This window comes from Erpetoichthys calabaricus, chromosome 5 (genome assembly GCF_900747795.2).
Source record: "Erpetoichthys calabaricus chromosome 5, fErpCal1.3, whole genome shotgun sequence".
Classification (NCBI taxonomy): Eukaryota; Metazoa; Chordata; class Cladistia; order Polypteriformes; family Polypteridae; genus Erpetoichthys; species Erpetoichthys calabaricus.
Genome location: NC_041398.2, coordinates 100701002 through 100728523, shown reverse-complemented (window position 1 = coordinate 100728523; position 27522 = coordinate 100701002). Strand labels below are relative to the sequence as shown.

General features: G+C 37.4%; 1 protein-coding gene across 1 annotated transcript in view; it reads right to left on the bottom strand.

Moving 5' to 3' along the window:
* LOC114652772 (serine/threonine-protein kinase 32B-like) overlaps positions 1-26498 on the bottom strand; it is a 323284-nt gene extending 296786 nt beyond the window's left edge. The window contains exon 1 of the mRNA XM_028803089.2: positions 26001-26498. Within this exon, the coding sequence (XP_028658922.2) occupies positions 26001-26052 (52 nt within the window). The 5' untranslated portion in view covers positions 26053-26498. The remainder of the gene's footprint in view (positions 1-26000) is intronic.
* Positions 26499-27522: the final 1024 nt, after the last annotated feature.

Sequence of the window (27522 nt, the reverse complement as noted above, 5' to 3'; positions counted from 1 at the left end):
AAATCACTTTTTTTCTCAGACAGAAATTGATTTTTATGCTTACTAATAGGCACCTTTTTTGCAATAATTTTATCACTGGTAGGTACACACCTGGGGCCTCATGTATAAATGGTGAGTATGCATTAAAATGTTGTGTATGCCCGTTTCCATGCTTACTTTGAGATGTATAAAATCTAAACTTAGTGTAAAGCCACACATATTTTCACAGCAGCTTCATACTATACATACACACTTTTCTGCTCAGTTTTGCAAACTGGCAGCACACTGTTAAAACAGTATTACTGTTTTGGTGTGGTTTACCTTTCTTTTTCTTATTCGTATCCATGATGCAGGCATTATTAGATACATTGAAATTATTGCATATTGTTTACAAATTTAATTCATTTGATTGTAATCATTCTGTAACAATATAATGGTGCATGGCTTGGCCAAAATGTTCCAACTACCATAGCTGCTTTCGCATTGTTAGAAGACACGTAAATGGAAGAATTAGAAGATAGCATGTATTTATAGATGATGATGACTGGCTTCTAAGTTGATTTCAATTTCCAAGAGCTATCCTCTTGGAGCTGTGGGCTGAACTGGCGCCAGCTTTACAAAGGCTGACTTTAAGGAATTGTGCTCTACCTACTCCTTTGCAAGTTCTGTTCACTCTTGGGTTTTTAGCCACAGGAGCTTTTCAACATGAACTTGTTGACCAATCAGGTATTTCACAAACATCACTGAGTCATGCCATGCCTGTTGTATAGGATGGTATTATCCACTTGTCATCCAGATAGATAAGATTTCCTTAGGCTGTGGTGGAACTGGGAAACATTAAAGCGCAATTCACAGAAACATCTGGTTTTCCAAGTGTAATTGGAGCGGTCAGCTGCATGCACATTGCTATTTCAAAGGAGCTGGACAAGTTACATCAGCCAGGGATGATTCACCAAAAGAATGAGCAGGCATTACATCATCTATAGCAGAGAGTGCCTATAAAAATGGCAGCACAGTTGCATGTGTTTTTTCCAGCTAGTGTAGCAAAAGTCAAGCAGTCCTTTTAAAGATAGCGAGTCACCTCAAAGAGCCAGGTGAAGAGCAGAGAATCTGTCCGCTGTGGCTCTTGGTGCCAATGCTACACTATAAAGGTGCCATCAGAGAATTAATTTTCTTATGTAAATAGAAAGGATTTCCACTCTATTAATGTTCTGTTCTATAGTCCACAGAAAGTGTGTCGCATTGTGCAAGCATGTAGCGTGCTGTATAATGTGGTACACAGTTGCATCTTGCCCGTACCTGAAGAGATACGGTATGATGAACCTGACCCTTACCCACTAAATGTTCAACCAAATTGGATAGCATTACAACTTCGTTTGAATGCAATTAGCAGAAAGCAAAAACAGGTAATCAGATGCAGCATTTATTTTTTAAATTAATTTAATTTGTGGTCAATATCACATAGTACAGCTCTTATATTCTTTAGTTCATTGGCCACATCTTTTACAGAAGACACTATATCATTTTGTGACTCCAGAACAACGTCCATCAGCACACAGACAGAAGGTCGCCTAGCAGTATCCAAGGCAAAGGTGTGTGCGTAGCAGGCATCTGAAGATGTACTGGGCACAGCAGCAATTGGAGTTGCATCCTCAGCATGGGAGGCAGCTTTTGTAATATTGTCTGAAACAAAATAAACAGAGGGTGGGCTGTGACTTGCTTTTCATGTCAACTATGATATCTGACAACTTCATTTTTATTTTGGGCACTGTGCGACTTTCTGAACTTGAATTTTCGAGAGTCTCTGCCACTCCGTATCACTCGATCAAATTCCTTTTGTTGCTTATACTACTACTTAAGTCAACAAATAGTACATTTTTTCCCTGCCTCCACTTCGCATTCACTGAAATAATCATGTTTCCATGTGCTTTTGCCATTGTCTTTTAACAACACATTGAATGGAAAGGGCTATTTATATTGATTTGCATATTCAAATATGCAAAATTCTGGGAGGAATGAGGGTGAGGTTGTAGGTGTGTGCTTGTGTGTTAAATTTCGCAGCCACTGGGTTTTATAAAGGGGAAGTCTGTGGAACTTGGCAGATGCACAGTTTTATGGATCTGGATTTTTTTGTGTGTACGCACATTTCTAGTTTTCTCTGTACACCATCTTTTAGTTTGAATTCTATGCATGATGTTATACATGAGGCCCCCAGAGTTTTTTTTGCGGTCATGCAAATATGCATTATGTTTGCTCATGCCAAAGAAATGTAACCAAATTTTGAAAATCCCATTGACATCTTGTCTGCTTTAAAAACATATTTCATGTCAGCTTCTTTTAACATGCTGATCTTTTACAAAACTATGTACTCTCCCTGTGTCCTGGGTATTCATCTTGAAATTTCTGCTTTTATTGACACTCTCTGGCGCTCAGGGTTGGTCACAGGGTTGGTCACTTTATTTTTCTTCATATCTCCTTTTATGGGGAATGCTTTGAGAAAGTTGAAAAGCACATTGGTAGCTCTGCTGCCTCACAGTAAGGATGGGATTGCGTGTAGTGAGAAAAGCGATATTTAAATGCAAAGAATTATTATTATTATTAAAGCAATATGAACCTTAGAATGCTTTACATAACCAGTCATTTTGCAGCTTAGTGCAGCTTTTGATTCCCATGGGAATCAACCTTGAGCTTGTGTGGTAACTTTCCTGTGTTTTGAGAAGCTGTAAAAGTGTTAGCTGCTTTGCTAGCAGATAGTTAGAAAGCTGTGTGTACTTAATTTGTGCAAGAAATGCAGAGAGATTGACTGCATTTTATTAGAATTTTTTTCAAAAATGAGTCTCCATTCAGTTTCCTGTTCGGTTTTTAGTTTGGTTAATTTTAGCTGGTACTGTGCTTGAAGAATGAAGTATTTTGTTTCCTTTCTGACACTTTGAGAGAAGCCATAGACATTTAAATGGAGCTGCTATCTGCTTAGCTGCATGACACTTTCTTTCTTTTCACTTTTCAGTTAAGCATATATAATCAATAACTAAGGAACTGCCTGAAAACTACACAATCCCAACCAGGATTTATTATTCTTTATATTGCTTATAGTATATTTACTTCTAATTGTTATTATGAATATAAATATAATTTATAAGTAAAAGCTTAAACTTTCTATTTATTAAATGCTAGCATAACTGAATGCTGATTGATAATTCCTTTACTAGCTGTGGTCCCTCTATTTTATTGGTTGTAAATTGGGTTGACATATAAAGGTGAAAATAAAAGATGGTCCCAGTTGGTGAGCAGCCTGACATTAGAGGTCCCTAGAATTGAGAATTTGGAGGTACAATATGGACAGTGAAACAGGAAAGAAGTAGCAGTTAATTGCTGGTTTTAAGTTTTTTTCCTATTGCCCCCTAAGAAAAGAACCTAAGAAGTTACACTGGTATCTTTCATGTTACATACACATTATAGATGATCATCCATCCATCCATTTTCCAATCCACTGAATCCGAACACAGGGTCACGGGGGTCGGCTGGAGCCAATCCCAGCCAACACAGGGCACAAGGCAGGAACCAATCCCGGGCAGGGTGCCAACCCACCGCAGATAGATGATCATGCAACATGATAAAACACTACTAATGACAAATGTATGTATACTCTGTGTAAAAATGCATTCCATAATTTCTTATTATATGTATTCAAACTGAATCTTTTGATTTGAATTAGTTATATATATTAACATTACAGTGCATATTGCAAGCTGATCTGATTGGGATTGCTTCTAAATAAAAGAGTCCTACAGATAAATAACGTAAACATACCATAGTATGAATTAAACAGAAGCATGGTTCTCTACTGTTCCTTAAAAGCAAAGACACCTTATATCAAACTTTGGTGAAGAAAATTCTACTCACAAATAGACATTTATTTTGCAATATGCAGTGCCATAAAAAAGAATTTGCTCCCTTCCTGATTTTCTCTATTTTTGCTTATTTTCAATACAGATTTAGTATGATACAAATGAAAACCTGAGTAAACACAAAACACAGTTTCTAAATGATGATTTCAGTCATTGAAGGCAAAAAGTTTGCCAACACCAGTATGAAGCATGTGAAAAGCTAATTGCCCCCTTAGTCACTCAATGAAGCAATGAACCAAACTTCAAAATGACAACAGGTTAAATTAGACAAGACACATTCAGGCTTGATTGCTACCAACCCCAGTGAATCTAAACATCACTTAAATGGAACTTTTTCAGCAATGTGGAATTGGCTAAATGATCAAAACTGGCAGCATACCATGCCTCGATCAAAAGAAATTCCAGTAGGGCTTAGAATTAATGGTACTGAAATGTATCATTTGGAAAAGGAAACAAAGCAATCTCTAAAACCCTGGGACTCCAGGGAACCACCCAGAGAGCCATTGTCTCCAAATGATGAAAACTTGTACACTGTGGAAAATCTGCCCAGGAGTGGGAAGCCTAGTAATATCACTCCAAGAGTGTATAGAAAACTCATCTAGGAAGTCATTGCAGAACCCAGATGAACATCTAACTGTAGGACTCTCTCAGCTCAGTTAATGTCACTGATCTTTACTCCATCATTATAAAGACACTGGGCAAAAATGGTATCGATGGGAAAGTTGCAAGGTGAAAACCACTGCTAAACAAGAGGAACATAAAGGCTCATCTAACATTTGCCAAAAAACATCTTGATTACTCCCAAAATGTTCTGTGGACAGGTGAATCAAAAGTTTGTGGAAGACAGGTCCCATAACATTTGGTGTAAAGCCTCCCCCAATAAAAACATCATGACCATATTCAAGCATGGTGGTGGTAGTGTGATGATGTGGGGATGATTTGTTGCTTCAGGGTCTGGATGACTTGCTATAATTCAGGGAAGCATGACTTGAGCTCTCTACTAGAAAGTACTGAAGAAGTATGTCCGGTCATCAGTCTGTGGTCTGAAGATCATCCAAAATTGAGTTAAGCTGCAGAATAACAATCCGAAGATCAAGAGCAAGTCCACTGCTGAATAGCTTTCAAAAAATAAAATTAAGGTTTTGGACTGTCCTGATTTGAACCCCATTCAGATGTTGTGGCAGAAAATTAAATGGGCAGTTCACAGCTGAACACCCTGTGGCAAAAACAACAATTCTGCAGAGAACAGTGGGCCAAAATGTCTCCACAGCGATGCCAAAGACTGATCAAACAAGTGTTTGATTACAGTTGGCACAACTACCGTATATACTCGTGGATAAGATCTCCCGCGGATAAGTTGTGATTTTACCATATAATTTCTGGTATTTTATAATGTTGGTTGTATAAGTCGAATGTGGAAAACTCATGCTATTGGTCCAAGAAATTATGATATGCTAACACCCACCTGAGAGAGTAACCACACTGCCTTTTTTTCTATGTGGGCACAGCAATGCGCTGTACCAGTGCATGCTCCTAACCTCTCTCTCTCTCAGTGTTATAATAATAATAATAATAATAAATTTTATTTATATTGCACTTTATATTTTAGCAATCCCAAAGTGCTACAGAGTAAAAATAGAATAATAAAATAAAAAAAGAACAGAAGAGTCTATAAAATACTTTAACAAAATGACTTTCAAAAAAGATGAGTTTTTAGGTTTCGCTTAAAGGCCTCAGTCGACTGTGGGGCTCTCAGGTAATCAGGGAGGGCATTCCACAGCCTCGGCGCCACCGATGAAAACGCCCTGTCACCCATGCTGCTGAGCTTAGTTCTGGGGACTTGAAGAGTGTTAGTGAGTACAGAGCGGAGGGAACGTAAGGAGTTATGGGGGGTAAGGAGTTCCTGTAGATAAAGAGGGGCATGTCCATAAATGCACTGATGGGTAAGAAGGGAGACCTTGTACTCTATTCTGAATGAAACAGGGAGCCAGTGAAGGGTTTTCAGGATTGGGGTGATGTGATCATACTTTCGCACCCTCATCAGGATCCTGGCAGCGCTGTTCTGAATATACTGGAGTCTCTGGATACTCTTGCCAGGAATCCCAATGAAGAGTGCATTACAGTAATCCAGCCTGGAAGAGACAAAGGCATGGACGAGCTTCTCTGCATCTGCCAGGGTGAGTAATGGGCGGAGTTTGGCGATGTTCTTGAGATGGTAAAAAGATGACTTACAGAGATATTTGATGTGGGTGTCAAAAGTAAGTTGGGAGTCCATTCTAACACCCAAATTAGTAACAGATGTGGAAAGAGGAATATTTTGGCCAGAGAAAGTAATACTGGTGATGGTAGAAGAGCGAAGATGATGTGATGTACCAACTAAGATGGCTTCTGTTTTGGATCTGTTCAACTGAAGAAAATTGAGCCTCATCCATGCCTCTATCTCCTCCAGGCAGGTAGACAATGTAGATGTTGGCAGAGGAGCAGTAGAGGAGGTGGGAGTAGTCCTGAGGTAAAGCTGAGTGTCATCGGCATAGCAATGGAACGATAACCCATGTCTGCCAATGACAGTTCCAAGGGGGAGCATGTAGATAGTAAAAAGGATAGGGCCCAGCACAGAGCCCTGTGGAACACCACAGGCGACGTTGTGGGTGTGGGACTTTGCGCTGCCAAGGGCGACATGCTCAGTTCTGCCAGTCAGGTATGATGTAAACCAATTTAGAACAATTCCTGAGAGTCCAATAGTGTATTGCAGGCGGTGAAGAAGGATGTTATGGTCTATTGTGTCAAAAGCAGCTGTCAGGTCAAGGAGGATAAGTAGTGAAGGTGAACCAGTATCTGCCGTCATCAGAAGATCATTGATGACCCTGACCAGGGCTGTTTCGGTGCTATGGCCAGGGCGAAAACCAGACTGAAACTTTTCAAACAGATTGTTCAGTTTGAGATGATCGTGAAGTTGTGCTGCAACTATTTTTTCCAGAACTTTGGAGAGAAATGGAAGATTGGAGATGGGCCTATAATTGGAGAGAACTTCAGGATCCAAGGTGGATTTTTTTAGTAGAGGTCTGATGACAGCAGTTTTTAGTGCAGAAGGAATATGGCCAGCCAGGAGGGACTGATTTATTATCCTGGTGATAAGTGGAGAGATGGCAGAAATGTTGGCCCTCAGCAAGGGTGAGGGGAAAGGGTCCAGGGAACTAGTAGACGGTTTCATTTTCCTGATGACATCCTCCACCTCTTCCCGTGTGGCAACAGAGAAAGAGCAAAGAGGATGGACGGTCTCAGACAATGAGTCAACAGTTGGGAAGGGCAAGATATCCTTGGTAGAGAGGTGTAAACGGATATTATCAACTTTTTGTTTAAAAAAGTTGATATACATGTTGCATCTGTCATCAGTGGTCTCAGAATGGGCAGGTAAAGGAGGTTTGACAAGATGATTTATGGTTGAAAAAAGTTTTTTAGGGTTGCTGGAGCCATTTCTGATGATGGTGGAATAAAACTTGGACCGTGCAACCTTCAGAGCTTCTGCATACGCTCTCATGTGTTCTCTGTAAGCCTGTTTATGGACAGTCAGCCCAGAGGCCTTGAGCCGCCGCTCAAGGACACGCCCAGCCGCCTTCATTTTTCGCAGCTCGCAGGTATACCAAGGTGCTGAGCACGAGAATGAGACGGACCTAGATGTTAAAGGGGCGTGGAAGTCCAGGAGACTGCTCAGGGACTGGTTGTAAAAATCCACAAGGTCAGCAACAGAGAGGGAGCTGATAAAGTCAGAGGAGAGAAATGTAAGGTCCAAGGCCAAGGCATCCACATTGATATTCTTCAGATTTCTGAAGTAGATCTGTCGTTTTGGTTTGATACGGGAGGAGAAAAAGGGCAGCTCCAATGACACAACTTTGTGGTCTGAAATACCAAGATCAAATACCTGTAGATTCCTGATTGGGGCACAGTTTGAAATGACCAAGTCAAGAGTGTGACCCCTAGAATGTGTGGGAACATCAACATGTTGTTGTAGGTTGAGAGAATCTAGCAGCTCAAGGAAATCAGCAGTGAGATAACCTGTGGGATTGTCAACATGAATATTTATATCTCCTAAGATTATGATGTTGGCAGAAGTAGCACAGAGTGTTGTGAGAAGATCAGTAATTTCTGGAATAAAGGCAGAATTGGGTTTTGGAGGTCGATAGATAAGGAGAACAGTCAGGGGAAACGGGGGCTTACATTTAAATGCAAGGCACTCACAGGAAGATATTGCAGGTATCGAGATAGGGGACAACCCCAGGTCCTGACGGTGGATAACAGCTATTCCACCACCACGCCCAGTGCTGCGAGCTGCCTCCAAGTAACTGTAGCCAAGTGGACAGGCTTCATTTAAGGCAGAGTAAACCTCTGACTGGTGCCAGGTTTCTGTCAGACACATGAAGTCAAGTCCTTTTTCCCTGATGACCACACGGTGATACCTGAAGTATTGCGAAGCAACGTTTTGCACTGATTTGTGTTTTTTGTATCTCACACCCTCATACACCTTTATCGTAAGAGCATACCTTATCTATGATGGATCGTTCGATCAGAAGAAAATATGAAGCTGGTTTTAAATTAAACGTCGTTGAAGTAGCAAAAGAAATTGGTAACTGCACTGCTGCAACAAAATTCAATTCATCTGAGAAACTTATGCGAGATTGGAGGAGGCAAGAAGATTTAAAAAAAAAAACAAAATTTAAGTGTCGCATTTTTGAATGGCCATATAAGTCAGGGTCTGATTTTATGATTGATTTTTCAGGTTTCAAGACCCGACTTATACGTGAATATATACGGAAAGTATTAAGTTTAGTGGGCAATTATTTTTTCACAAGGGTGATGTAGGTGTTGGTAAATCAAATGAACATTTAAAGACTACATGTTGTATTTACTCAGGTTATCTTTTGTATCATAATAAATTTGGAGATATGAAACAATTAAATATTATAAATAAGCAAAAATAGAGGAAATAGAGGACAGGGGCAAATAAAACACAATACTATACACTTTTTGTATAGCAGTCTTCACTGAGAGCAGGCACTGAGAAAAATTCTCAGTTAAAATACATGTATAGATTATACTGATTACTAAATATAGATCTGTTACACATATAAAAGCAGATTTATTAAAACACAGACAACACGGTAGAAACTGATTAAACATAAAATGGAAAGCATCAGTGTTTATCCATTAATTAATCGATGAACTATGGCAACAAATATATTTTGATGAACAAATACATTTTCATGGTACTGAATTTTAAACCTATTAAATATTTCACTGTTTAAAAATATTCATTTTGTGGGTTTCATTTTTTAAATGTGATTTTAAGGTTTCACTCCAACACTTCTGGTTTTGCCAAGACCCACTTATAAAGGAAACTCAATTTGTAAAAACAGCACATGCTGAAGCAAACAGGAGATCTTGCAACTTCCAAAGAATTAATTTCCACTAATCCTCAAGCACTGAATCCCTGTGGTCCTTTAGCTATGAATCTCACCACTCCTCAAATAATTCTCAAAGGACTTTTGATTTCTTATGGTAGCCCCTCCTTAAGGAAACTGCTCCAGTCTTTGAGCTTTGGTTTTCTATAGGCTGCCAGTAAGCAAAACATACTGCTTCTTTAGATTCAGCACTTCTGCTTTCTGTTGGCATAAAAGTCAATGCAGGGTACTGTTTAAATATGATACACATTCCACATGAATAGGAGAATAATGCACTTGAAAATGGTCAAATGCAAAACAACCCAATATCTTCTTACCTGGACGTTCCATGCCCAGGAAAGAGCAATATATGCTTTCAGAGGGTAAAGCAAATCATGTTCTGAAGTGATTGGCTGTTATATGAAGTAATCATGTTTACAGAGTACATACTGCAAGGAGTGGACAAATATTCTTTGAATGTGTCAATTTGTGGACTCTTAACTTTGCCTACCTGCATTTATCATTTAAATTCATTCATCTTTAATAAAGGTGTTTTAGCTGCGATTCAGTAATGACTGAAATTAGCTGCTTGAATTAGAGCATAATGATAACAGTAAAGAAACTGCCAACCTCATGCTGTTATATGCTAAATATATGTCAGTTTATAAAATCAAATTATCTTACTGCAACAAACATGCTAACAGGCTCTGATTACATATAATACTAAAACAATACAAGTGACCCTCTACAGTATGCTGTGAGCCAAGACCCTCATGTATTTACAAATCAGTGCAAGCCACAGAGCAAGTTTCTCTTGCACATGGGTTGTTTAGTATAATGTGCCTCAGAGCAGGAGGTAAAGGTAACAAAATCAGGGAATGACTGAACTGAAAAGTAGTTAAGAAAAAAATGTGATCTGGGGCCTAGATAAAGGTCAGATCACTACGAGAGTATTTTTAATATGATTGTCAAATCCTAAGACACAACGAAACAAAACTAAAAAAAGCAAGCTGAAGTTCTAACACTATGTTTCAAGTCTTTAGGTTTTGTTAATCTAAGAAATGTGTAGGTATTTGGTAATGTGTAGGTATTTAGGGATCCCTAAACTAGAACACCTGGCAATGTGTGATGCCATCTTTTACAGGGACAGGATCATTTATTAGGTGACAGACATCATTTTTGTAAAAAAAAACATGGCAGCACCAATGTACAGTCATGTGGAAAAATGAATACACCCCAGGGAAACTACTGACCTTTTCAATTATATTTGAACAGGAAAACAGTACAGATACAGGTAATATACTGTACTTGAATAAAAAACACAAGGACATTTTTCCTTTTCAATCACTTATTCAACAAAAATATTAATTGATGTAATGGTCTACTGGGGAAAAAGTAAGTCTGTCCTTGGCCTCAGAAGCTAGTACTGCAGCCGTTAGCACAAATTATTTCTTGTCGACATTTTAGATAAATGACCATCAGTCACCGACATTAACTCTGTGAAGTTTTTGACTATTCCTCCATGCAAAATTTCTTCACTTCTAAGATGTTTATGTATTTCCTTGCATGTACCGAACATTTCAAATCTCTCCACAGCATTTCAATGGGATTCAAATTAGGGCTTTGAGTAGGCCGATCCATAACCCTCCATTTCATTTTCTACAGGGTGAGCCAAAATTAAGTATGACATTTCTCAAAGTCATTGAATGAGGTAGGGGCAGCTGAGTGTGTTGGGGTGGGGGTCCTTTAATAGGTGATCCCTTTTCAGTGAGCAACATGCCTTGGTCAGGTGTGCACTGTGCTTTCGCTGTCTAAGCGTTTTTCAAAAACAACAAATACATCATCACTACGCAACACGTCTTCTGAACGCACTTCAGCATTCCTCCTAAAAGTGACGTCCCAAATTGGAAAACAGTTCTTCAGTGGGTGGCTAAATTTAGACAGATGGGTAAAACATTGAAGAGAAAATCTCCAGGCCGTCCTTGGACTGTACGAACGCCTGAAAACATCCAAGTTGTAAGGGCATCAATTTTGCAGTCTCCTAGATGTTCCGTGCACAAACATGCTTCTGCCTTAGGCATTTCCAACACGTCTTTGAGAAGGATTTTGCATACAAAATGATGGTAGTGCAGGAACTCACTGAGAGAGACTGGGAGAGCCATAGAGAGTTATGCGCAAAGATTCTACAAACCATTTAGATACCATTGTCATGTGCAGCGACGAGGCAGAGTTCCATTTGAATGGCTGCGTAAATAAGCAAAACTTTCACTACTGGGCTGAAACCAACTCTCATGAACTTCATGAGAGACCCTGGCACATTGAGTGTGTTACAGTTTGGTGCGCTGTTGCAGAATTTGGCATTGTAGGCCCTTACTTTTTTGAGGAGGGTGGGAGCAACGGTCACCTTCACTTCAGAATGTTATATTGAAATACTAGAGAACTTTTTGCGGCCCTAACTGGAAGAAATGGATATGGTGGATGCCTGGTTTCAACAGGATGAAGCAACAGTTCATACGGCGTGGAGATCCATGCAAGTTTTGCAGGAGATGTTTCTGGGTAATTTCTTCTTGAGGGGCTATCTCAAGTCGAAGATAGACACACACCAACCTCAAAACCTTGAAGCCCTTAAGGATGCTATTCACCACGAAAACGCCACTATTCCCCTTGAAATAGCCAAACAAGTCATGCGAGCTTTCAGAAATTGTCTCGAAGAGTGAATCGGTAATGATAGCCACCACCGTGAAGACATCATTTTTAAAACACAGTGAAAAAAATCTACTTTGTGTACCTTCTTTTGTGTCGTAATGAAATTTATTTTATCTTGTAGTGTTCTTGTAGAATAAATGTTTGAAATGTGGTACTTCTTTTTGGCTCACCCTGTACCTTGTTCACTGTGTTTTAACAAATCTGCATTTATATGTTGTGACAGATAGGGGGTGCTCTCGCTCCCTTGAACCTTCTGACACCATGCAAGAAACCAGATAAAATCCAAAATATTGAATTTATTATTAATAAACAGTGCACCAAGCACCCACCTCTCCACAATACTCATATAATACACAATAATCAATAATCAAACAACCCTCCACTCTCCCAGACGCGCTGCCACCCTTCCACCCAGCTCAGCTCACTCTGGAATCTCCCACAGTCCTTTATATAGTCCGTGACCCAGAAGTGCTCCTGAACCCCTGTCCATGTGACTTCTTAGCACTTCCGGGTCAGGTCCAAAAGTCTTCTTTTCATCCCGGAATTACGCCGGTCTTTTTGTTCATGCGATTATGATGCACTTCTGGGTTGTATGAGAAAGTCTCCCTGCAGCGCCTTCTAGGGGCCCCTGTGGTATCCAGCAGGGATGTGGATGAAAACTCCAATGTCTATAATTCCCTACTGGCATTCGGGGCACCTCCATGCTGCAGGGAGGGCTCCATCTGGCGGCCTGGGGGCCGGGATGAAAGGCCGGCCATATCCCACAATGTGTACCAGTTCTGTATTTAGTAATTAATATAGTCTATACTTGTATTTTAACTGAGAATATTTCACAGTGCTCTGCACTCAGTGGAGAGAACTATATAAAAAAAGATGTATTGTATGAATTTGTCCTTTGGAGCTGTTCCTTGGTGGATTTACTAGTTTGTTTCAGATCATTATTGTTCTGAAAATTATTTTCCAGGTCAGCTTCAAATTGCAGACAGATGGCCTCACCTTCTATTTAAGCACACTCTGATATAATATAGAATTCATACTTAACAATGATAAATGACTGCAAGCTACCGAGGTCCTGAAACAGAAAAGCAACCCCCAAAACCATAACATTTCCACCACCATGGTTCACAGCTGGTATGACGTTCTTCTGCTGACTTTTGTCTGCACAAACATGTTTACAGTTACTGTGGCTAAACAACTTTTTCTTTTTACTTTCTCATATGCAAAGTATAGGGAAAGTATTGTAATCGTCCAAAAATTCCATTTCGAGATTTTGATGAATCTCGACATTTTAGACCTCCCTGAGTCCGAAAATACCATTTTTGGAATTATGTCTATGTGTCTGTCTGTGTGTGTGCGTGTCTGTGTATGTAAACACGATAACTTCAGTATGCTTTCACTTAGGTCAACCAAATTTTGCATACAAGTATTAGGTACAAAATGTAGATTTCTATCAACTTTTGGGTTATTTTCGTTAACTGGAAGTGGTACTTTACCTTTTATTCATAGAGCTGCAGAGTCCGATTTATTCAACTTTACTTTCATAATAATTGTTCAATATACTGTATTATTAATTTGATTTGATTTGTTGTTAATGGTTCTTTAATGTACATAATATAAAAATATACTATAATCATTGTCTTGCGGTTTACTCCTCAAATACCCATCCCCATATCTGAGTATACGAGAAAGTCTAGGGGAGACCATTCCCGATTTTTTCTTTGATTCATCTGTCCAGATCACATTGTTCCAGAAGACCTGGTTTTTGCCTGTGTGTTCAATGATAAACTGTAGTCTTGCTCTAATGTTCTTTATAGACAACAAAAGTGTTTACCTGGCACATCTTGCATGCAGGTCAAATTTGAGCTCTCTTTCTGATTGTAGATTCATGCACTTTGACACCAACTGTTGCATCAGTTACCTGCAGATCCCGCAATGAAATTTTGGGATTTTTAGGGACTTCTTTTACTATCAAGCAGTCAGCTCTTTGGTTGAATTTGCTGACTGGCAAGTCCTAGCCCAATTAGCAGTCATTTGAAATCTATGATACCTGCAGATGTTTTCCCTTATAGTGGAATGATTAACTTCAAATAATTTGGCAATTTTTTCAAATCCCTTGTTTAACTCATAGACATACACAACTTTCTTTCTGAGTAACTTAGAAAGCTCTTTTAATCTTGACATGATGACATCACACTTTTCAATAGCAAAGAGACCACAAGACCCTAGATATAATTGGTTTAAATAGGACAAGTATCACCTGCATACTCTCTAAGGAGGTTCTAATCACTGGCACTTATAACCTGGAACACCTGTTTGTGATTTAATGGATTTGAGGTGGTGATAAATGTAGGAGTGTACTTACTTTTTCCATATGACAATCTGCATTTTTGTTAATTATGAGGATAAATACACCATGTCAATTTTATGTGTAATTTGTTCAAGTATATCACCTCTATCTATAGGCACTGTTTGCATGATAATTTAATGTTTGCCTGTTCAAATATGTTGAAAAAGTCAACAGTTTCCATGAGGTGTATTTATGTTTTGACATGACTGTATGTGTGCTACAAAATGGTAGTGCTCAAGCAAGAAACTTCACACAACAAGGCAGTGTGTAACTGTTGTAACATTACAAAAAATTTTAAAAATTAAATTTAAATTGCACAAAAAATCAGGTTTCTGACAGTGGGGAATATCGACCAGTATTCACTGACTGAATTGCGGATGAGAAAATTGTGTTAAAAATGCAGTTAGATCTATAGAGCAAACGTTTATCAGAAAAGACTGTAGGTACCGACTATAAAGGCAATGGATGGCTGGTTACTTGACAATCACTTTAAAATACATTGAGAATATATAAGATCCCAGAAGTAATTACAAGCCTGGCTGGAAGTGACCCCAAAAACTATCTATAGGCACTGTTTGCATGATAATCTAATGTTTGCCTGTTTCCATGGGGTGTATTTACGTTTTTCTTGCTCAAGCAAGAAACTTCACACAACAATGCAGTGTGTAACTGTTGTAACATAACAAACAATTTTAAAAATTAAATTTAAATTGCAAAAAAAATCAGGTTTCTCACAGTGGGGAATATTGACCAGTATTCACTGACAAAATCGCAGATAAGAAAATTGTGTTAAAAATGCTGTTAGCTCTATAGAGCAAAAATTTATCAGAAGAGAATACAGCTACCGACTGTAAAGGCAATGGATGACTGGTTACTTGACAATCACTTTAAAATACATTAAGAATATATAAGATCCCAGAAGTAATTACAAGCCTGGCTGGAAGTGACCACAAAAACTGCTTTAAGCCAGGGGTCTTGTGAGTCTAGAGTAGAGTGGTAAGTTGTGGCTCAGTTGCAATGAAGAAAACACGTGCAATGTCTCAAGAGAGATGAGAGTTGAAAAAGGAGCATTCCCTGGTACTATGGTGAGATGGGATTTGGGATTTTTAGAGACTTCTTTTAGTAGCAAGTGGTCAGCTCTTTGGTTGAATTTGCTGAGCTGGGTGATCTACCTCATCTAAAATACAAATGTAGAGATAGATCCTGAGAGTGCATAGAATTGTTGTTTTGTTGCTTATTTGCACATATCTACTCTTTTATTTACCCTTGTCACAAATATAATCTTGGCTTAACCTTTGGCCTCTTTGGTGTAATTCTAGATGCAGAGAGTTCCCAAGAAGTCTTTTTACTGTTTAGTAAAACATTCCGTTAAAAGCACAGCAGTAATCTAAGGAACCCAACAAATGTTTTCTATGGTTTCCCTCATACTGATCAGGTACCCTACACTCAGTCCTGAAAGATAACTTCAGATTATTTCATGACATTTATATCCTGCTCTGTGTTGCCATTATAACTCATTTAACTCAGTATATGTTTCAGGCATACTCAGAATAACTACTGTATACACCTTTTCATTTTTTTTTCTTTTCTACTCCTTACACCATCATATCTTCACAGACACTATGTCACACTGCATTCTGAAGCTTCTCTTAAAAAAAAAGCAGATCTTTTCCCAGCAGACAACATATAAAATGACTGCAAATGAAGTTATGAAAATGATTAAAGCATATTGACCTGAATTTATTAAAGAAGTAGGAATGAGAAATATAGCTACAAATATTAGGCAAATGAAGAGATTTTTTGACTGTAATAATCTGCCATTAGTTCTAAAATAATTGATTGACGTGAACACTTCGAAGTTAACATCTTGGAGGAAAGGCGAGGGAAACATTATAAATGTTATGTAATTCATAATCTAAAACATTAACAAAAATCGAATATATAATAAATAAATAAGTAAGTAAGTAAATACATAAATATAATGTACTAATGACATAGAGCATATGGCAGTCACTTCACAGCTTCAGGAGACTGAATTCAAGTTTTTTGAGGTTTGCATGTTTTCCCTGGATCTGTGTGGGTTTTTCTCTAGGTACATTTATTTAATGCCCTGCTATTGAAGAGTGTGTTAAAAAGAAATTTTTTCTGGAAGCAGTATGAAATAGGTCATTAGGGACTGGCAGATAGCCAAGTGAGACAAATGATCTCCCATCAAGGTTTTCTAGAACATTCTAAATAAACATCCTGAATTGGTCATTTCAGTCAGAAGTGAACTGTAGGTTGAGCTTATATATCTACTCTCGACCAGAAGAGTGTGAAAAATTGAAGGGCAGGTGTTGCAACTATGCTGGACAGAAAGATGAAAAAAGCAATATATATTTGGAGGCAGAACGTGTGCTCCTTGGTCATCTTATTGTCAAGCTGCAATGGGGAGACAGACCAAATAAAATAAATATTGGAAACCTTCAACTAGGGAATTATGAAAGCCCTTTGGTTCAACCCACATAAACCTGCTTAAATTAAGTATCTTCCAATGAAAGTGAAAATGCTTCAAAATAATGACAATAAAGCACAATGAATTATGCTCAAAGATCTAAAAATATAAAAGCGCAACAAACAACAGTTAAAGTGCTACTAAAGAACAGATTTCATAAAAAGTCAAAATGACAAAGCCTTGGTTGACATAAATGACATCTATAAAAATGTATAAAACAGTGTAAAAGCATTTTCAAAAAGGTAGCATACCTGACACCTGCTTTTGAAAAGATAAGGGAGATGAAAGGGAATGATGGGTACTTACTTTGGAAGTTGGAAAGACATTAAATCATCTCACTAGATAGAGAGCCAGTAGGTAGTCAGGCCTTTTGTTTTCAATGCATCTTTTTTCCTTTTATTTAGTGTTCTTAATTATTTGTCCATCCCTGGGTTCACACTTTTAAAACTTGAGTATACTAGGAAACGTGTTTACTATTTCTTACGCAAAAGTCGGGATCTACAAAACACACATTTTGCATGAAAATCGGCATAATGTTGCAATAAAATTTTAAAGCAGAATTTTTGGTGTTGGCAGTTTTAGCAATACCAAGTGGAAGATCAATGACGTGAACAGGAAATGTTGTTTCATTGCACATTTCAATGACATATCCGTCACATTCTGATGTTCTTGAACTGATAATATCAGAGTTAAATAACATGTTCTATCAATTTAGCCATCTTCAGTGTTGGTAATAATGCATGTGATTCATGTTAATTGCTTATACTGTACAGCAGGGGTCCCCAACTCCGGTCCTGGAGGGCCACCGTGGTTGCAGGTTTTCATTTTAACCTCTTTTCTTAGTGACCTGTTTTCGCTGCTAATTAACTCCTTTTCCTTTCATTTTAATTGATTTGTTTTTTAACATTTGTTCCTCTGAATTTCTTAATTTCTTTCCTTAAATGGCACCCAAACAGAAATGAAATATGAAGTGAGTGAACCAACAGAAGACCAACTACACCAGGTCCTCAAACTCCAACCAATTTCACTCCAACCAGTTGCTTCATTAGGCACCGATTCTTGTTGTTAATTAAACCCATTCTTTAATTCCATGGCTTGTCGCTGCTCTTATTGTGCAATAGCATGCATTTCCGAAATTGTTGATTTTCTCTCTTGTAAGAGCACTGTTTAAATGTTTTGGGGACCTGAACAGATCAACATTCCCAAGACATTCACCTTTCTTTATTTTCAGTTATTATATGGTCATGGTTTGCTGGTCATGTTTTGGTTTATTTTGTATTTCATTATTGTTTGGCTGCTAATTAAGGAAAAGGCAATTAATTAGGAGCAAAAACAGTGCACTAATTAATTAAAGGGTTAGAATTAAAACCTGCAGCTGCTGGGGCCCTCCAGGATCGGAGTTGAGGACCCCTGCTGTATAGCCTGTCTGTTTTGTCTATAAAGGTGTGCTGTGTATTGTACAACATAACTGGCAATAGTAGTGTTAGCTTTTTTGGAGAATATCACCAATGACAGGGTAAACAAAGTTTTCAGTGATAGTGATGATTTTTTGGCTTCTGATGAAGACTGAATTAGACTTCATAGAGCCATCCTCTTGAAGTTCTGTGCTCAACCTGAGCCTAAATTGCTGAAACTATCATGCAAAAATCCCGTGATCTTTGTTCTGTTTCAGTTTTAACAACCATAGGGTATTTGGCAACAGGTGCTTTTCAGTGTGGACTGGCTGACTTGCCAGGAATCTGGCTGTTATCCCTGTGCCATGTCATGCCGTCTTTATGGGATGGTATACTGTAGTTAAGATGCTATCCAGGTACAGCTAATTTTCTTACCATTAGACGGAGCTAGTCAAGATCAAAAGGCAGTGCTTTTGTAAATAGAAACCATTTTCATTTAAGTAATATACAAGTCATATGTGTTGCTCAAATGTGTCTGATTAATGTTATTGTGAGGTCCTCCAGCTTAACTCATGTTTCCTTTATTTTATCAAATAATATTGTGGGAGGCAGACCTCAGGGTCATGCTGTGTGTGATGGTTGGCTTCTTGGTAATTAAGCCTAATTGAAAGGATTGCAATTTAGTTTTGTACATTATAAATAACTTGTAAACTATAATCTTTCTTTCAGGTGACAATACTAGGTACACCACAAGAGAGGAGGCATAATGAAAGGCACTGCCACACAGGATCAGTGATAGAAAGGATTATTACTTCACTAGACAAAGAGCCCGTTTCAACAACATAGGATGAAACGGGAACAAGTTTGTGTCAGCAGTGTATGAAGAACAAATGATAAGTGACGAAGAAGTTGTTTTGTAATGATTGTAGTCCGCTTTACTCATTACTGTACAGGCTTGTACTGTTAGTTGATGAATTTTCCAGGCCTATAGTATAATATTGAATGATGAATGTTCCAGTACAATATGGAATAGTAATAAGTATAAGCACCACATACCTGATATAGGTGTATTGAATGAATGCGTAATTGAATCAGAATGTGTAATTAGGCCTCGAGCTGTAGTCGAAATCTCCTTTCAGGCCTCTAGAGCTTTAATCAAAGTCGCCTTTCTCTTTGAATTTTTGCGGCCGTAAATCCGCCGCCTGCCGCGATGTTGGTCTCGTAAGGTTTTTCGGGCAGCTGCGCAGAAAGCGACTGCGCATTCGGCTTCGGACGTGCGCAGAAGGCGACTGCGCATTCGGCTTCGGACGGACGGACGTGAGTGAGTGAGTGAGTGAGTGGGATGGCGAATTATATATAAGATTAAAAGGTGTTTGGCAGTGTTTAAACTTATTGGGCAACACATTGCTGTGTGGCTACCTAAAGGTATGCCGCATTGTAATGACTTCTACAGAAACATGGACTTCCTTAGGATATCAACACAATGGTAATTCAAAAATGTTTGGATGTTGTATGTTAAATGTAAAGAAATTAGCATTGCAACTTTGATATTTACTTAGCAAAATAGTTTTATTTCTTTACAAGTTCAATAAGAATGTTCCTAATACTTCGTAGTCCTCCACATACATTCACAATGTGCACTGGTGGCGGTCTGGGCACTGCATTATAGCACATTGCTCTTTCCACTCTAGCTGCTGTCACTTGCCCCTAATCTTGTTTATTTTTCTTATTTGTGACTCCCATAGATAGACCAGCAAACAGAATGTTTTTTCGTAGTTCTCCACTTTAGTCAGAAATTCCTCAAGTCCACATTCACTTAAGTTTAGATTTCTGCATTCTCCTGTGGTTTGTTGTATAGACATCACTCATGAACACAGCCAAATGTATATGGTGATTAGATCATGAATATTCAAAAAAGGCATTTTCAAGCCATATATGGTTACTAGCGGAAGGTGACGGGGAGTGGCTAAAAGTGTGTGCATGAATGCATAGTTTTATAATACTTTCAGGTCAGCTATTGTGAATCATATTTACAGTAAGCCAGGTTCATTGGCTATATTGTAAAAAGCAGTGTTCTGTAATTCGCAAAACATTTTTTGCATAAAACAGTGCTATGAATGAATTTTCCTAGTCCTGCATGATAACATAATGACCGAGGGGTGAATACAGTACACAGGCACATATTAATTTAGCCATTAGGTATCCAATGGCTAATATAGAAGGTGACAACTGTCTTTGCATCCAGGAAAATGATTAGATATTCTGACATGATAATATTTTCATAACATGTTCTCTTTAAATAATATTGATTTGGGTTTCAATTTTTGCTTACAAAAAGCAAAACACTTCATAAATAATTATTGTATTTTGTATACTCCATTATTATGAATCTACAGTAGCTATTTTACTAGTTTAAATTATTTTATTTGCAATATATCTTCTGCAGAAATTTCAGAGATGATATAACATAAAAAATGTGTTTTCTCCAGCCCAGACAGCATGTTACATTTATTTTGGATACTGAGAAAATGTCTTCAGGTTCTTAAGCCTCAGGTTGAACATACTAAGAAGAAGAAGAAGAAGAAGAAGAAGAAGAAGAAGAAGAAGAAGAAGAAGAAGAAGAAGAAGAAGAAGAAGAAGAAGAAAACCTTTTCTATAAACACATGTGGATATGTATTCTCAAGCCTGCTTAATCTGATTCAGTGTTGGGGACAGCCAAAGAACAATCCCAGCAGCATGGTGGCACAAGGCAGAACACATCCCTGGATGGGAAAACAATTCACTGCAGAGCCCTCTCAGACATTCTCCCACAATCACAGACACATTGGGTGACCTGCATATTTTTTGAGATGCTTTAGGAGAACTGGAGTATCCATAAAAAAACACACAAACATAGAAAGAACACACTAACTCCACACGGATACACAGGTGTTGGATTTGAACCAAAGATGTTGGATTCATTGAGCAACAGTAACCAACCAATGCACAAAAATATATATATATATGTGTGTGTTAAGTAAGACAAAGAAAACAATTGTGATAGTTTTCTTGTTTTAATGGAATTTTTGTGATTTTTGAGGTCAAATAAATAAAGGAAGAATGCATTTTGCAGTGGCAATTACTGAACCTTTGGCCAGTGTTCTCTTAGCTTTTTATAGAAAGAATATTCAAAATTGATCACAGTTTCCATTTTTTTGCCTAATGATCTGAGCTGTAGGAACCCCAACTTCCTTAAGATGCCCTTTTGCATATTAACGTGGGTTATACTCTAGGTGTGTAAAGGTTCTAATTATGCAATATAGTTTAATAAGTTATTTACCTCTTTTATTCAGGTAGTTATTATGTTTCATTGTTCTAGCAACAAATGATCCACATGAATTTTGCACATTAACAATACAAATTCACCCTAAACACAAAGACAAAACAGTTCTTAAATAAATCACCATCAAATAATCTTCTTCAGTGATTGAAGCAGTACCTTCTAAAAAATTCTTAGAAACTGTTTTATTGTTTCCTATCTCCCTATTATTCATCCCAGTGGAAATGCTTGCTGGAAGAAGCAAATAATGAATCACTATTTTAATTATATAGTCTCATTCACCTTTTTATCTCTATATCATGAGCACTGCTTTCTTTTTGTGTGGGCTCAGTAAATTATAAACATGGCCTGAGATTCTGAGACATGAACTAAGTCGACTGCAATTACTGTGGTGCGTCACTTGATAGTTCCTTGGTGACACAGTGTAGTCTGAGTTACAACTAAAAATACATTTGATCAATTCAGGCAAGCAAAGCCATGATGCCACTAAAGCAGACGATATGAAGTAAACAGGTGAAGTACTTCTGAGGGCTTTAGAGAAGGCATGTCTAATTACTAATTAGACTACAGCAAAAGTGATTATCTCATAGTGGCATGTTCTTACCGAATCCCTAATAAAACACCTATTAGATCTTTATGCTCGAACTGCATGTAAGCAACACTGGGGCTCTTCACTGTTCCAGTGAATAATTTAGAATGCTTATTATTACATTAACTACTGTTGTACATTATTTGATTGTGGGTAGTTTAAGAGCTAAACGAAAAACAGAATGTTCACACACCTAAAAGGTATTAGTTTGGAAAATATACACAAAATAGAATTTACACTATTGTATCCCACTTATTTCATTTTTTTGTTGTTAAACAGAAAACTACAAAGAAGGAGTAGACCATATCTTACATTTTCCCTCAATTCTTTAAACATAAATGAATATATAACAATAAGAATAACTCATTGGCATAACACGTATGCACTCTACTAAGATTTTATTTAAAAATGACAGTGTCAGTTATTTTGCACGGTTCCCAGAAAAATAATAAAAATGTTTTCCAGTGTAAACAGATAAAGCATGAAATAGCAGTAAAGATGACTGCTGAAACTAAATTATGTTTGCTACAAAGAAAATATCATAAGACCAGGTTGAGAAAACTGGGGTTAATGGAAGTCACAATGAAAAAGTCAGTGTTTAATGTGAATCTGAAAAACAGACAAAGATGTAATCTCAAGGACATAGGCAAGGATATAGTTCTATAAAAAGAAGCCAACAAACCTCTCTCAGAGAGCCACATATCCAGACTTAAGAATTACAAACAGGTCACAGTTGGACTATTTCAGCACATAATAGGTCTGTGATGCAGACAGAACTTCCTACCAGTTCTTCAGCTTTGCAGATACCACATCACTTCAAACACACACCTGAGATGTACAGGATATACTGTAGTTACTAATGGCATATTCAAGTGTCCTGGGGCTTTAGAGATTCTTAAATGTAGTAAGATGAAACTGGAGTAGCCCTTAAATATGATATTTTGGTGAAATCCCTGGTGATCAAGGAGACCAGCCTCTCTGTACATTTAATACTATCAAATACTGAAACAAGTCAAAACACCAGCTGTAAAGGTAGCATTTTTTTCCTTTTCTTAAATATATTCATTTTCATGAAACAATATTTTCATTTTTCAAAACAAAATCATTTACACTGTTCATAATATCACTTACAGATCAAATTGTTCACTATACTCAAATAAAATGCATGCTTCAGGAGGTATGTTTTCATATCAATTAAACAATAACATATGATGTTGATTTCTTATTTTCTTATAAATAGGCTTGTGTCCTCTTTGAACCATCTACTTTTAAGCAATTCCTTTACACTAGAGGGTCATATGAAGACAGGCCCTATACCAGTAGCTCTTGACATAAGACCAGAATCAAGTCTGAATGGGATGCTATAAATTCACATAGTCACTCGTAATAGATCAACTTAAATTCACCAGCTAACCTTACATTTAAATCTTTGGATAAACACATGTGTGTTTGGGGTTATGTTGGCAGCAGGACAGGAAGAGAATGCAAGCATTTTTTGGGGGGGACAAAGAAATCCAAGCATCAAAAGGGAAAACCAAATCTTTCTTTTGGTCCTATTTGCAAGATATAAATTGATACAAAGCATAATGATAAATATTTACTCTGTAGTTCTACATTACAAATAAATAAACACAAAATCAATTTTCAAATATCATTCAAATGCCCCAAGGAGCCAAAGTCTATCTTGATATGCACAAAACAGAGTCAACAGTGAATGAGATACAAGTCCATCACAGTGCGCACTTAAAGCACACATAAACACACTTGGTCAAGTTAGAGTTACCAAAAAAATTAACATGTAGAGCATTTTGTTGAATGAATGATAATCAATTGATTCATCAGTTTGCATAACTCAATTTTCATCTACTGTGAGATCACAAACAGGAACCTATTATGATCAAGAAACAAGTCCATCACGCACACATATACACAAATCTCCACACACTCACACATACTGGCATCAATTAGGAGTCACCCATTATCATAATATGAACATCTTTTTGATCTAGGGGGAAACCAGCCTTCCCCCCAAAAACCTGAATGCTTAACAAAGAACCTTGACTGCAGCAGAAATCAAAACCCCTGATGCAGTCAGGAAGCAGTTTTAACTGCTATACCAAACTGCTGCTGCTTATGAAGTGTACATAAAAATGAACGCCGAACAAAACACTGTTATATTAGGGCATGACAGCACTACTCAATACGTGTGTTTATTTATTTATTTTTTAAACTTCACTTTCCTGATAATATTTGTATGAAAGACATTACACAAAACTATAATTGCAAGATTTGTTCAATTGTCAGTTTATTATCTCTTCAATACTTCCAACTTTGACTTTTTAATTGTGTAAAACATGATAATCATTTTCTAATACAGCATGTATAGTTTATTGAATAGTTTATTCCAGAAATAAGCTCTCTGCATTGTGTTGATCACACCAACAATGGATCCAAAACTCTTAGTGAACTGCATCGAAATATACAGTAATGCCACAGGCAATTGTCAAAATGAGCTCAGATCATTAAGAGTACAATATGAATGTCACATGCCAGAAAAAAATGTTATAAAGTTATAATCTTGAATTTTATTGAAAGTATTATGTTTCTGTTACATAGGACATTCAAAGCTTCCAATTTTTTTTTCTAACTGTTATTAGTTGGTGACTACAGTAGCCTTTCATTAATAACTTAATGGTTGTGTCCAAATTAGCACATGAATGACAGTACATAGAACAAACTGTGCATTTCATTACTTTTACAACTGGCATAGTAGCTGACAGGTGAGGTGACTTGTTCAGAGACAGGGCATCACTAAGGAAGAATATAATTATGTCAAACATTAAATAAATTGAACATATACAGAAAGGTAGATTATGAATTACTGAGATATGCTTTTCATTACTCTAACTATATAACTGCCACATAAATTCTGACAATCAGAAAATTATTAAACACCTGTTGGAAAACACAGGATTTAGGATAACACACATATAAGATGCTTAATATATTTATATTGTACCACCTTTAAACGAAGTCTGTTACCTGATAAAATGCAGAAGTGTAAAATTACAAAATCAGGTCACGTATATAATTTATAAAAAGTTAGATAGCATTTTACTGATGCAAGAACTAAAGAAGGGTTATTACCTTATTTAATACTAACTTTCTCTATTGGTGATGTATTACTTAGAAGTATTGTCTACTGTACCACATGAAAAAACAAACTTGTAAAACAAGTCAAATATTGTGATAATAGTCTTCATAACCGCAACGTATACATTATATATATATAAATATATATATATATAAATAAACGTATGGGTGCGCTAATAAGTTGGCAAGACAAATTAAATCTGAAATCAACATTTGTCATAAAAGCAGATAATAAAATTAGGCACTAAACTAGTTTGACAAACAGACAGACAGATACACCAATAGATAGATAGATAGATAGATAGATAGATAGATAGATAGATAGATAGATAGATAGATAGATAGATAGATAGATAGGCACTCTGCACTAGACCTTATACATAATTCCAATTAAAAATACCAGATTGTGTTTCTATTTTACTGCTAATTTGAAAAGCCTAAGAATGGATTGTTACTTTTTTCTTCTAGCTTACGTTGAACGTATTACTGTTTCTTATTTCATTTAACGGCTGCGTTTTAAACGATCTGTCACACCACCATGGATTTAACGGAAACTTTTTAAAAGAACATACCGCGCGCAGAGAACACTACATAACAGAGGAGTGAAAATTTCGGAAGCTCTTCTGAACAGTAACAAGACCGCGCACAAATAACAGCACGCTGGACAGCTCCTTACCGTCTTCGTTTTCATCAAACACTGGAGTTTTGTGGGAGTGATTGGAGCCCATAGTCCAGAGCCTTTTCCACAGCCCCCGAGAAAATCGATGTTAATTGGAGAGACTGGCATCCCACGAAGAGCGAAATAAAATATAAACACGAAAAGTACTTTAAAAAGAAATGAATTATATAGCCATGTTAACGTCCCGCCTCCCTCTGCTTTTTCCACATAACTGCCACAGTACGTGAGGTTCCGTTGTGCTTCAAAAGATCCTAAGCAAGAGTCCTATGCCAGAGGCGAACTGAGAGTCTCTGCAACGAGGGACATTCGGAAATCCACGACGCCCTTCTGAAATTATCTTTAGAACTGACAATAAATCGTGCCGTCTTTTCAGCCGTTTATCTCCTATTGGTTTAATTGGGAGTCATTTTCTTAAAACGATTACGAGAAGCGAGAAGTAGGGATATAATTTCCATTGATTGCATCTCAATGAATCTACTGGAAGACTTATTTCTCAAACACTTTGTGACGCGGCAATGAAGGAAATTCTCGACTCCCTGCTGGCAGGTGGTACAGCGTAAAGCAAGCGGCATGTTAACCCTTTATAATGCTGGTGCTGGACAGTCGGTTATTGACAAATAAAAGGGTACCCTGCTTAAGTACTAATACATTTTAAACACATCAGACCAACAGAATGAAGATATTAAAAATTCTTGTTTAAAAACGGATGCACATAAAGGCTGTTTTTATTATCTAGGTGAATGAATTCGTAATGAATTGCAGCACAGTCTTGTGTGACATTTGTACAAAATACCTCTTGAAATATATAATTAACTCCTTCTAAACATTTAAACCAACAGAGACATATAATAATTACATAAATATATCTAACTCCTAAACTAGAAGAAAGAATGTGTTGTGCATCATAACCGGACAATTTAAGTTCATTTATATTCCTGAATAGAGCCTGCTGCAGAACACAACTTTTCCTGGCCCCAGGGGAGTTCCAGATAAACTGAGCTTCAGATTCTCCACTTTGCATATTAAAAGCCTTGATTTGACGGAAATCTTTAGGGTGAAACAATTAATCAACATGCTTAAAAAGGCAAGGTAGCAGGTTCTTATCATGGACCTTTTTAAACAAATCAAGGAAAAACAATATTTTTGTTGGATATTATTTTTCAAACCTTGTTATTTCTCACCTTCCTTTCAAGAACTGTGAACCAAATGTGATGGAGGATCTTATTTGCCTCTGAAATCCTTAGACTTAGTTGTGGATTTTGTACTTGCAGGTTTAGCCTTTGGAAAATGGACAAGAAAAACAAAAAGTAAATTAAAACTGTCTTCCATAATTGATTCAAGAAGAAACTATGTGAATTTAGCACGGAACAGGGATGGTTACACCTACTGTATATCCCATGTGAAGGTAGCATGTGCTGATGTAAAGCCTGGATTGGTATCCACTGGCAAGAGCCTAGTTGGACATGACCAAAAAAGGCTAAGTGAAAATGCCATGTGGGCATACTACCTGGGTGGGTTT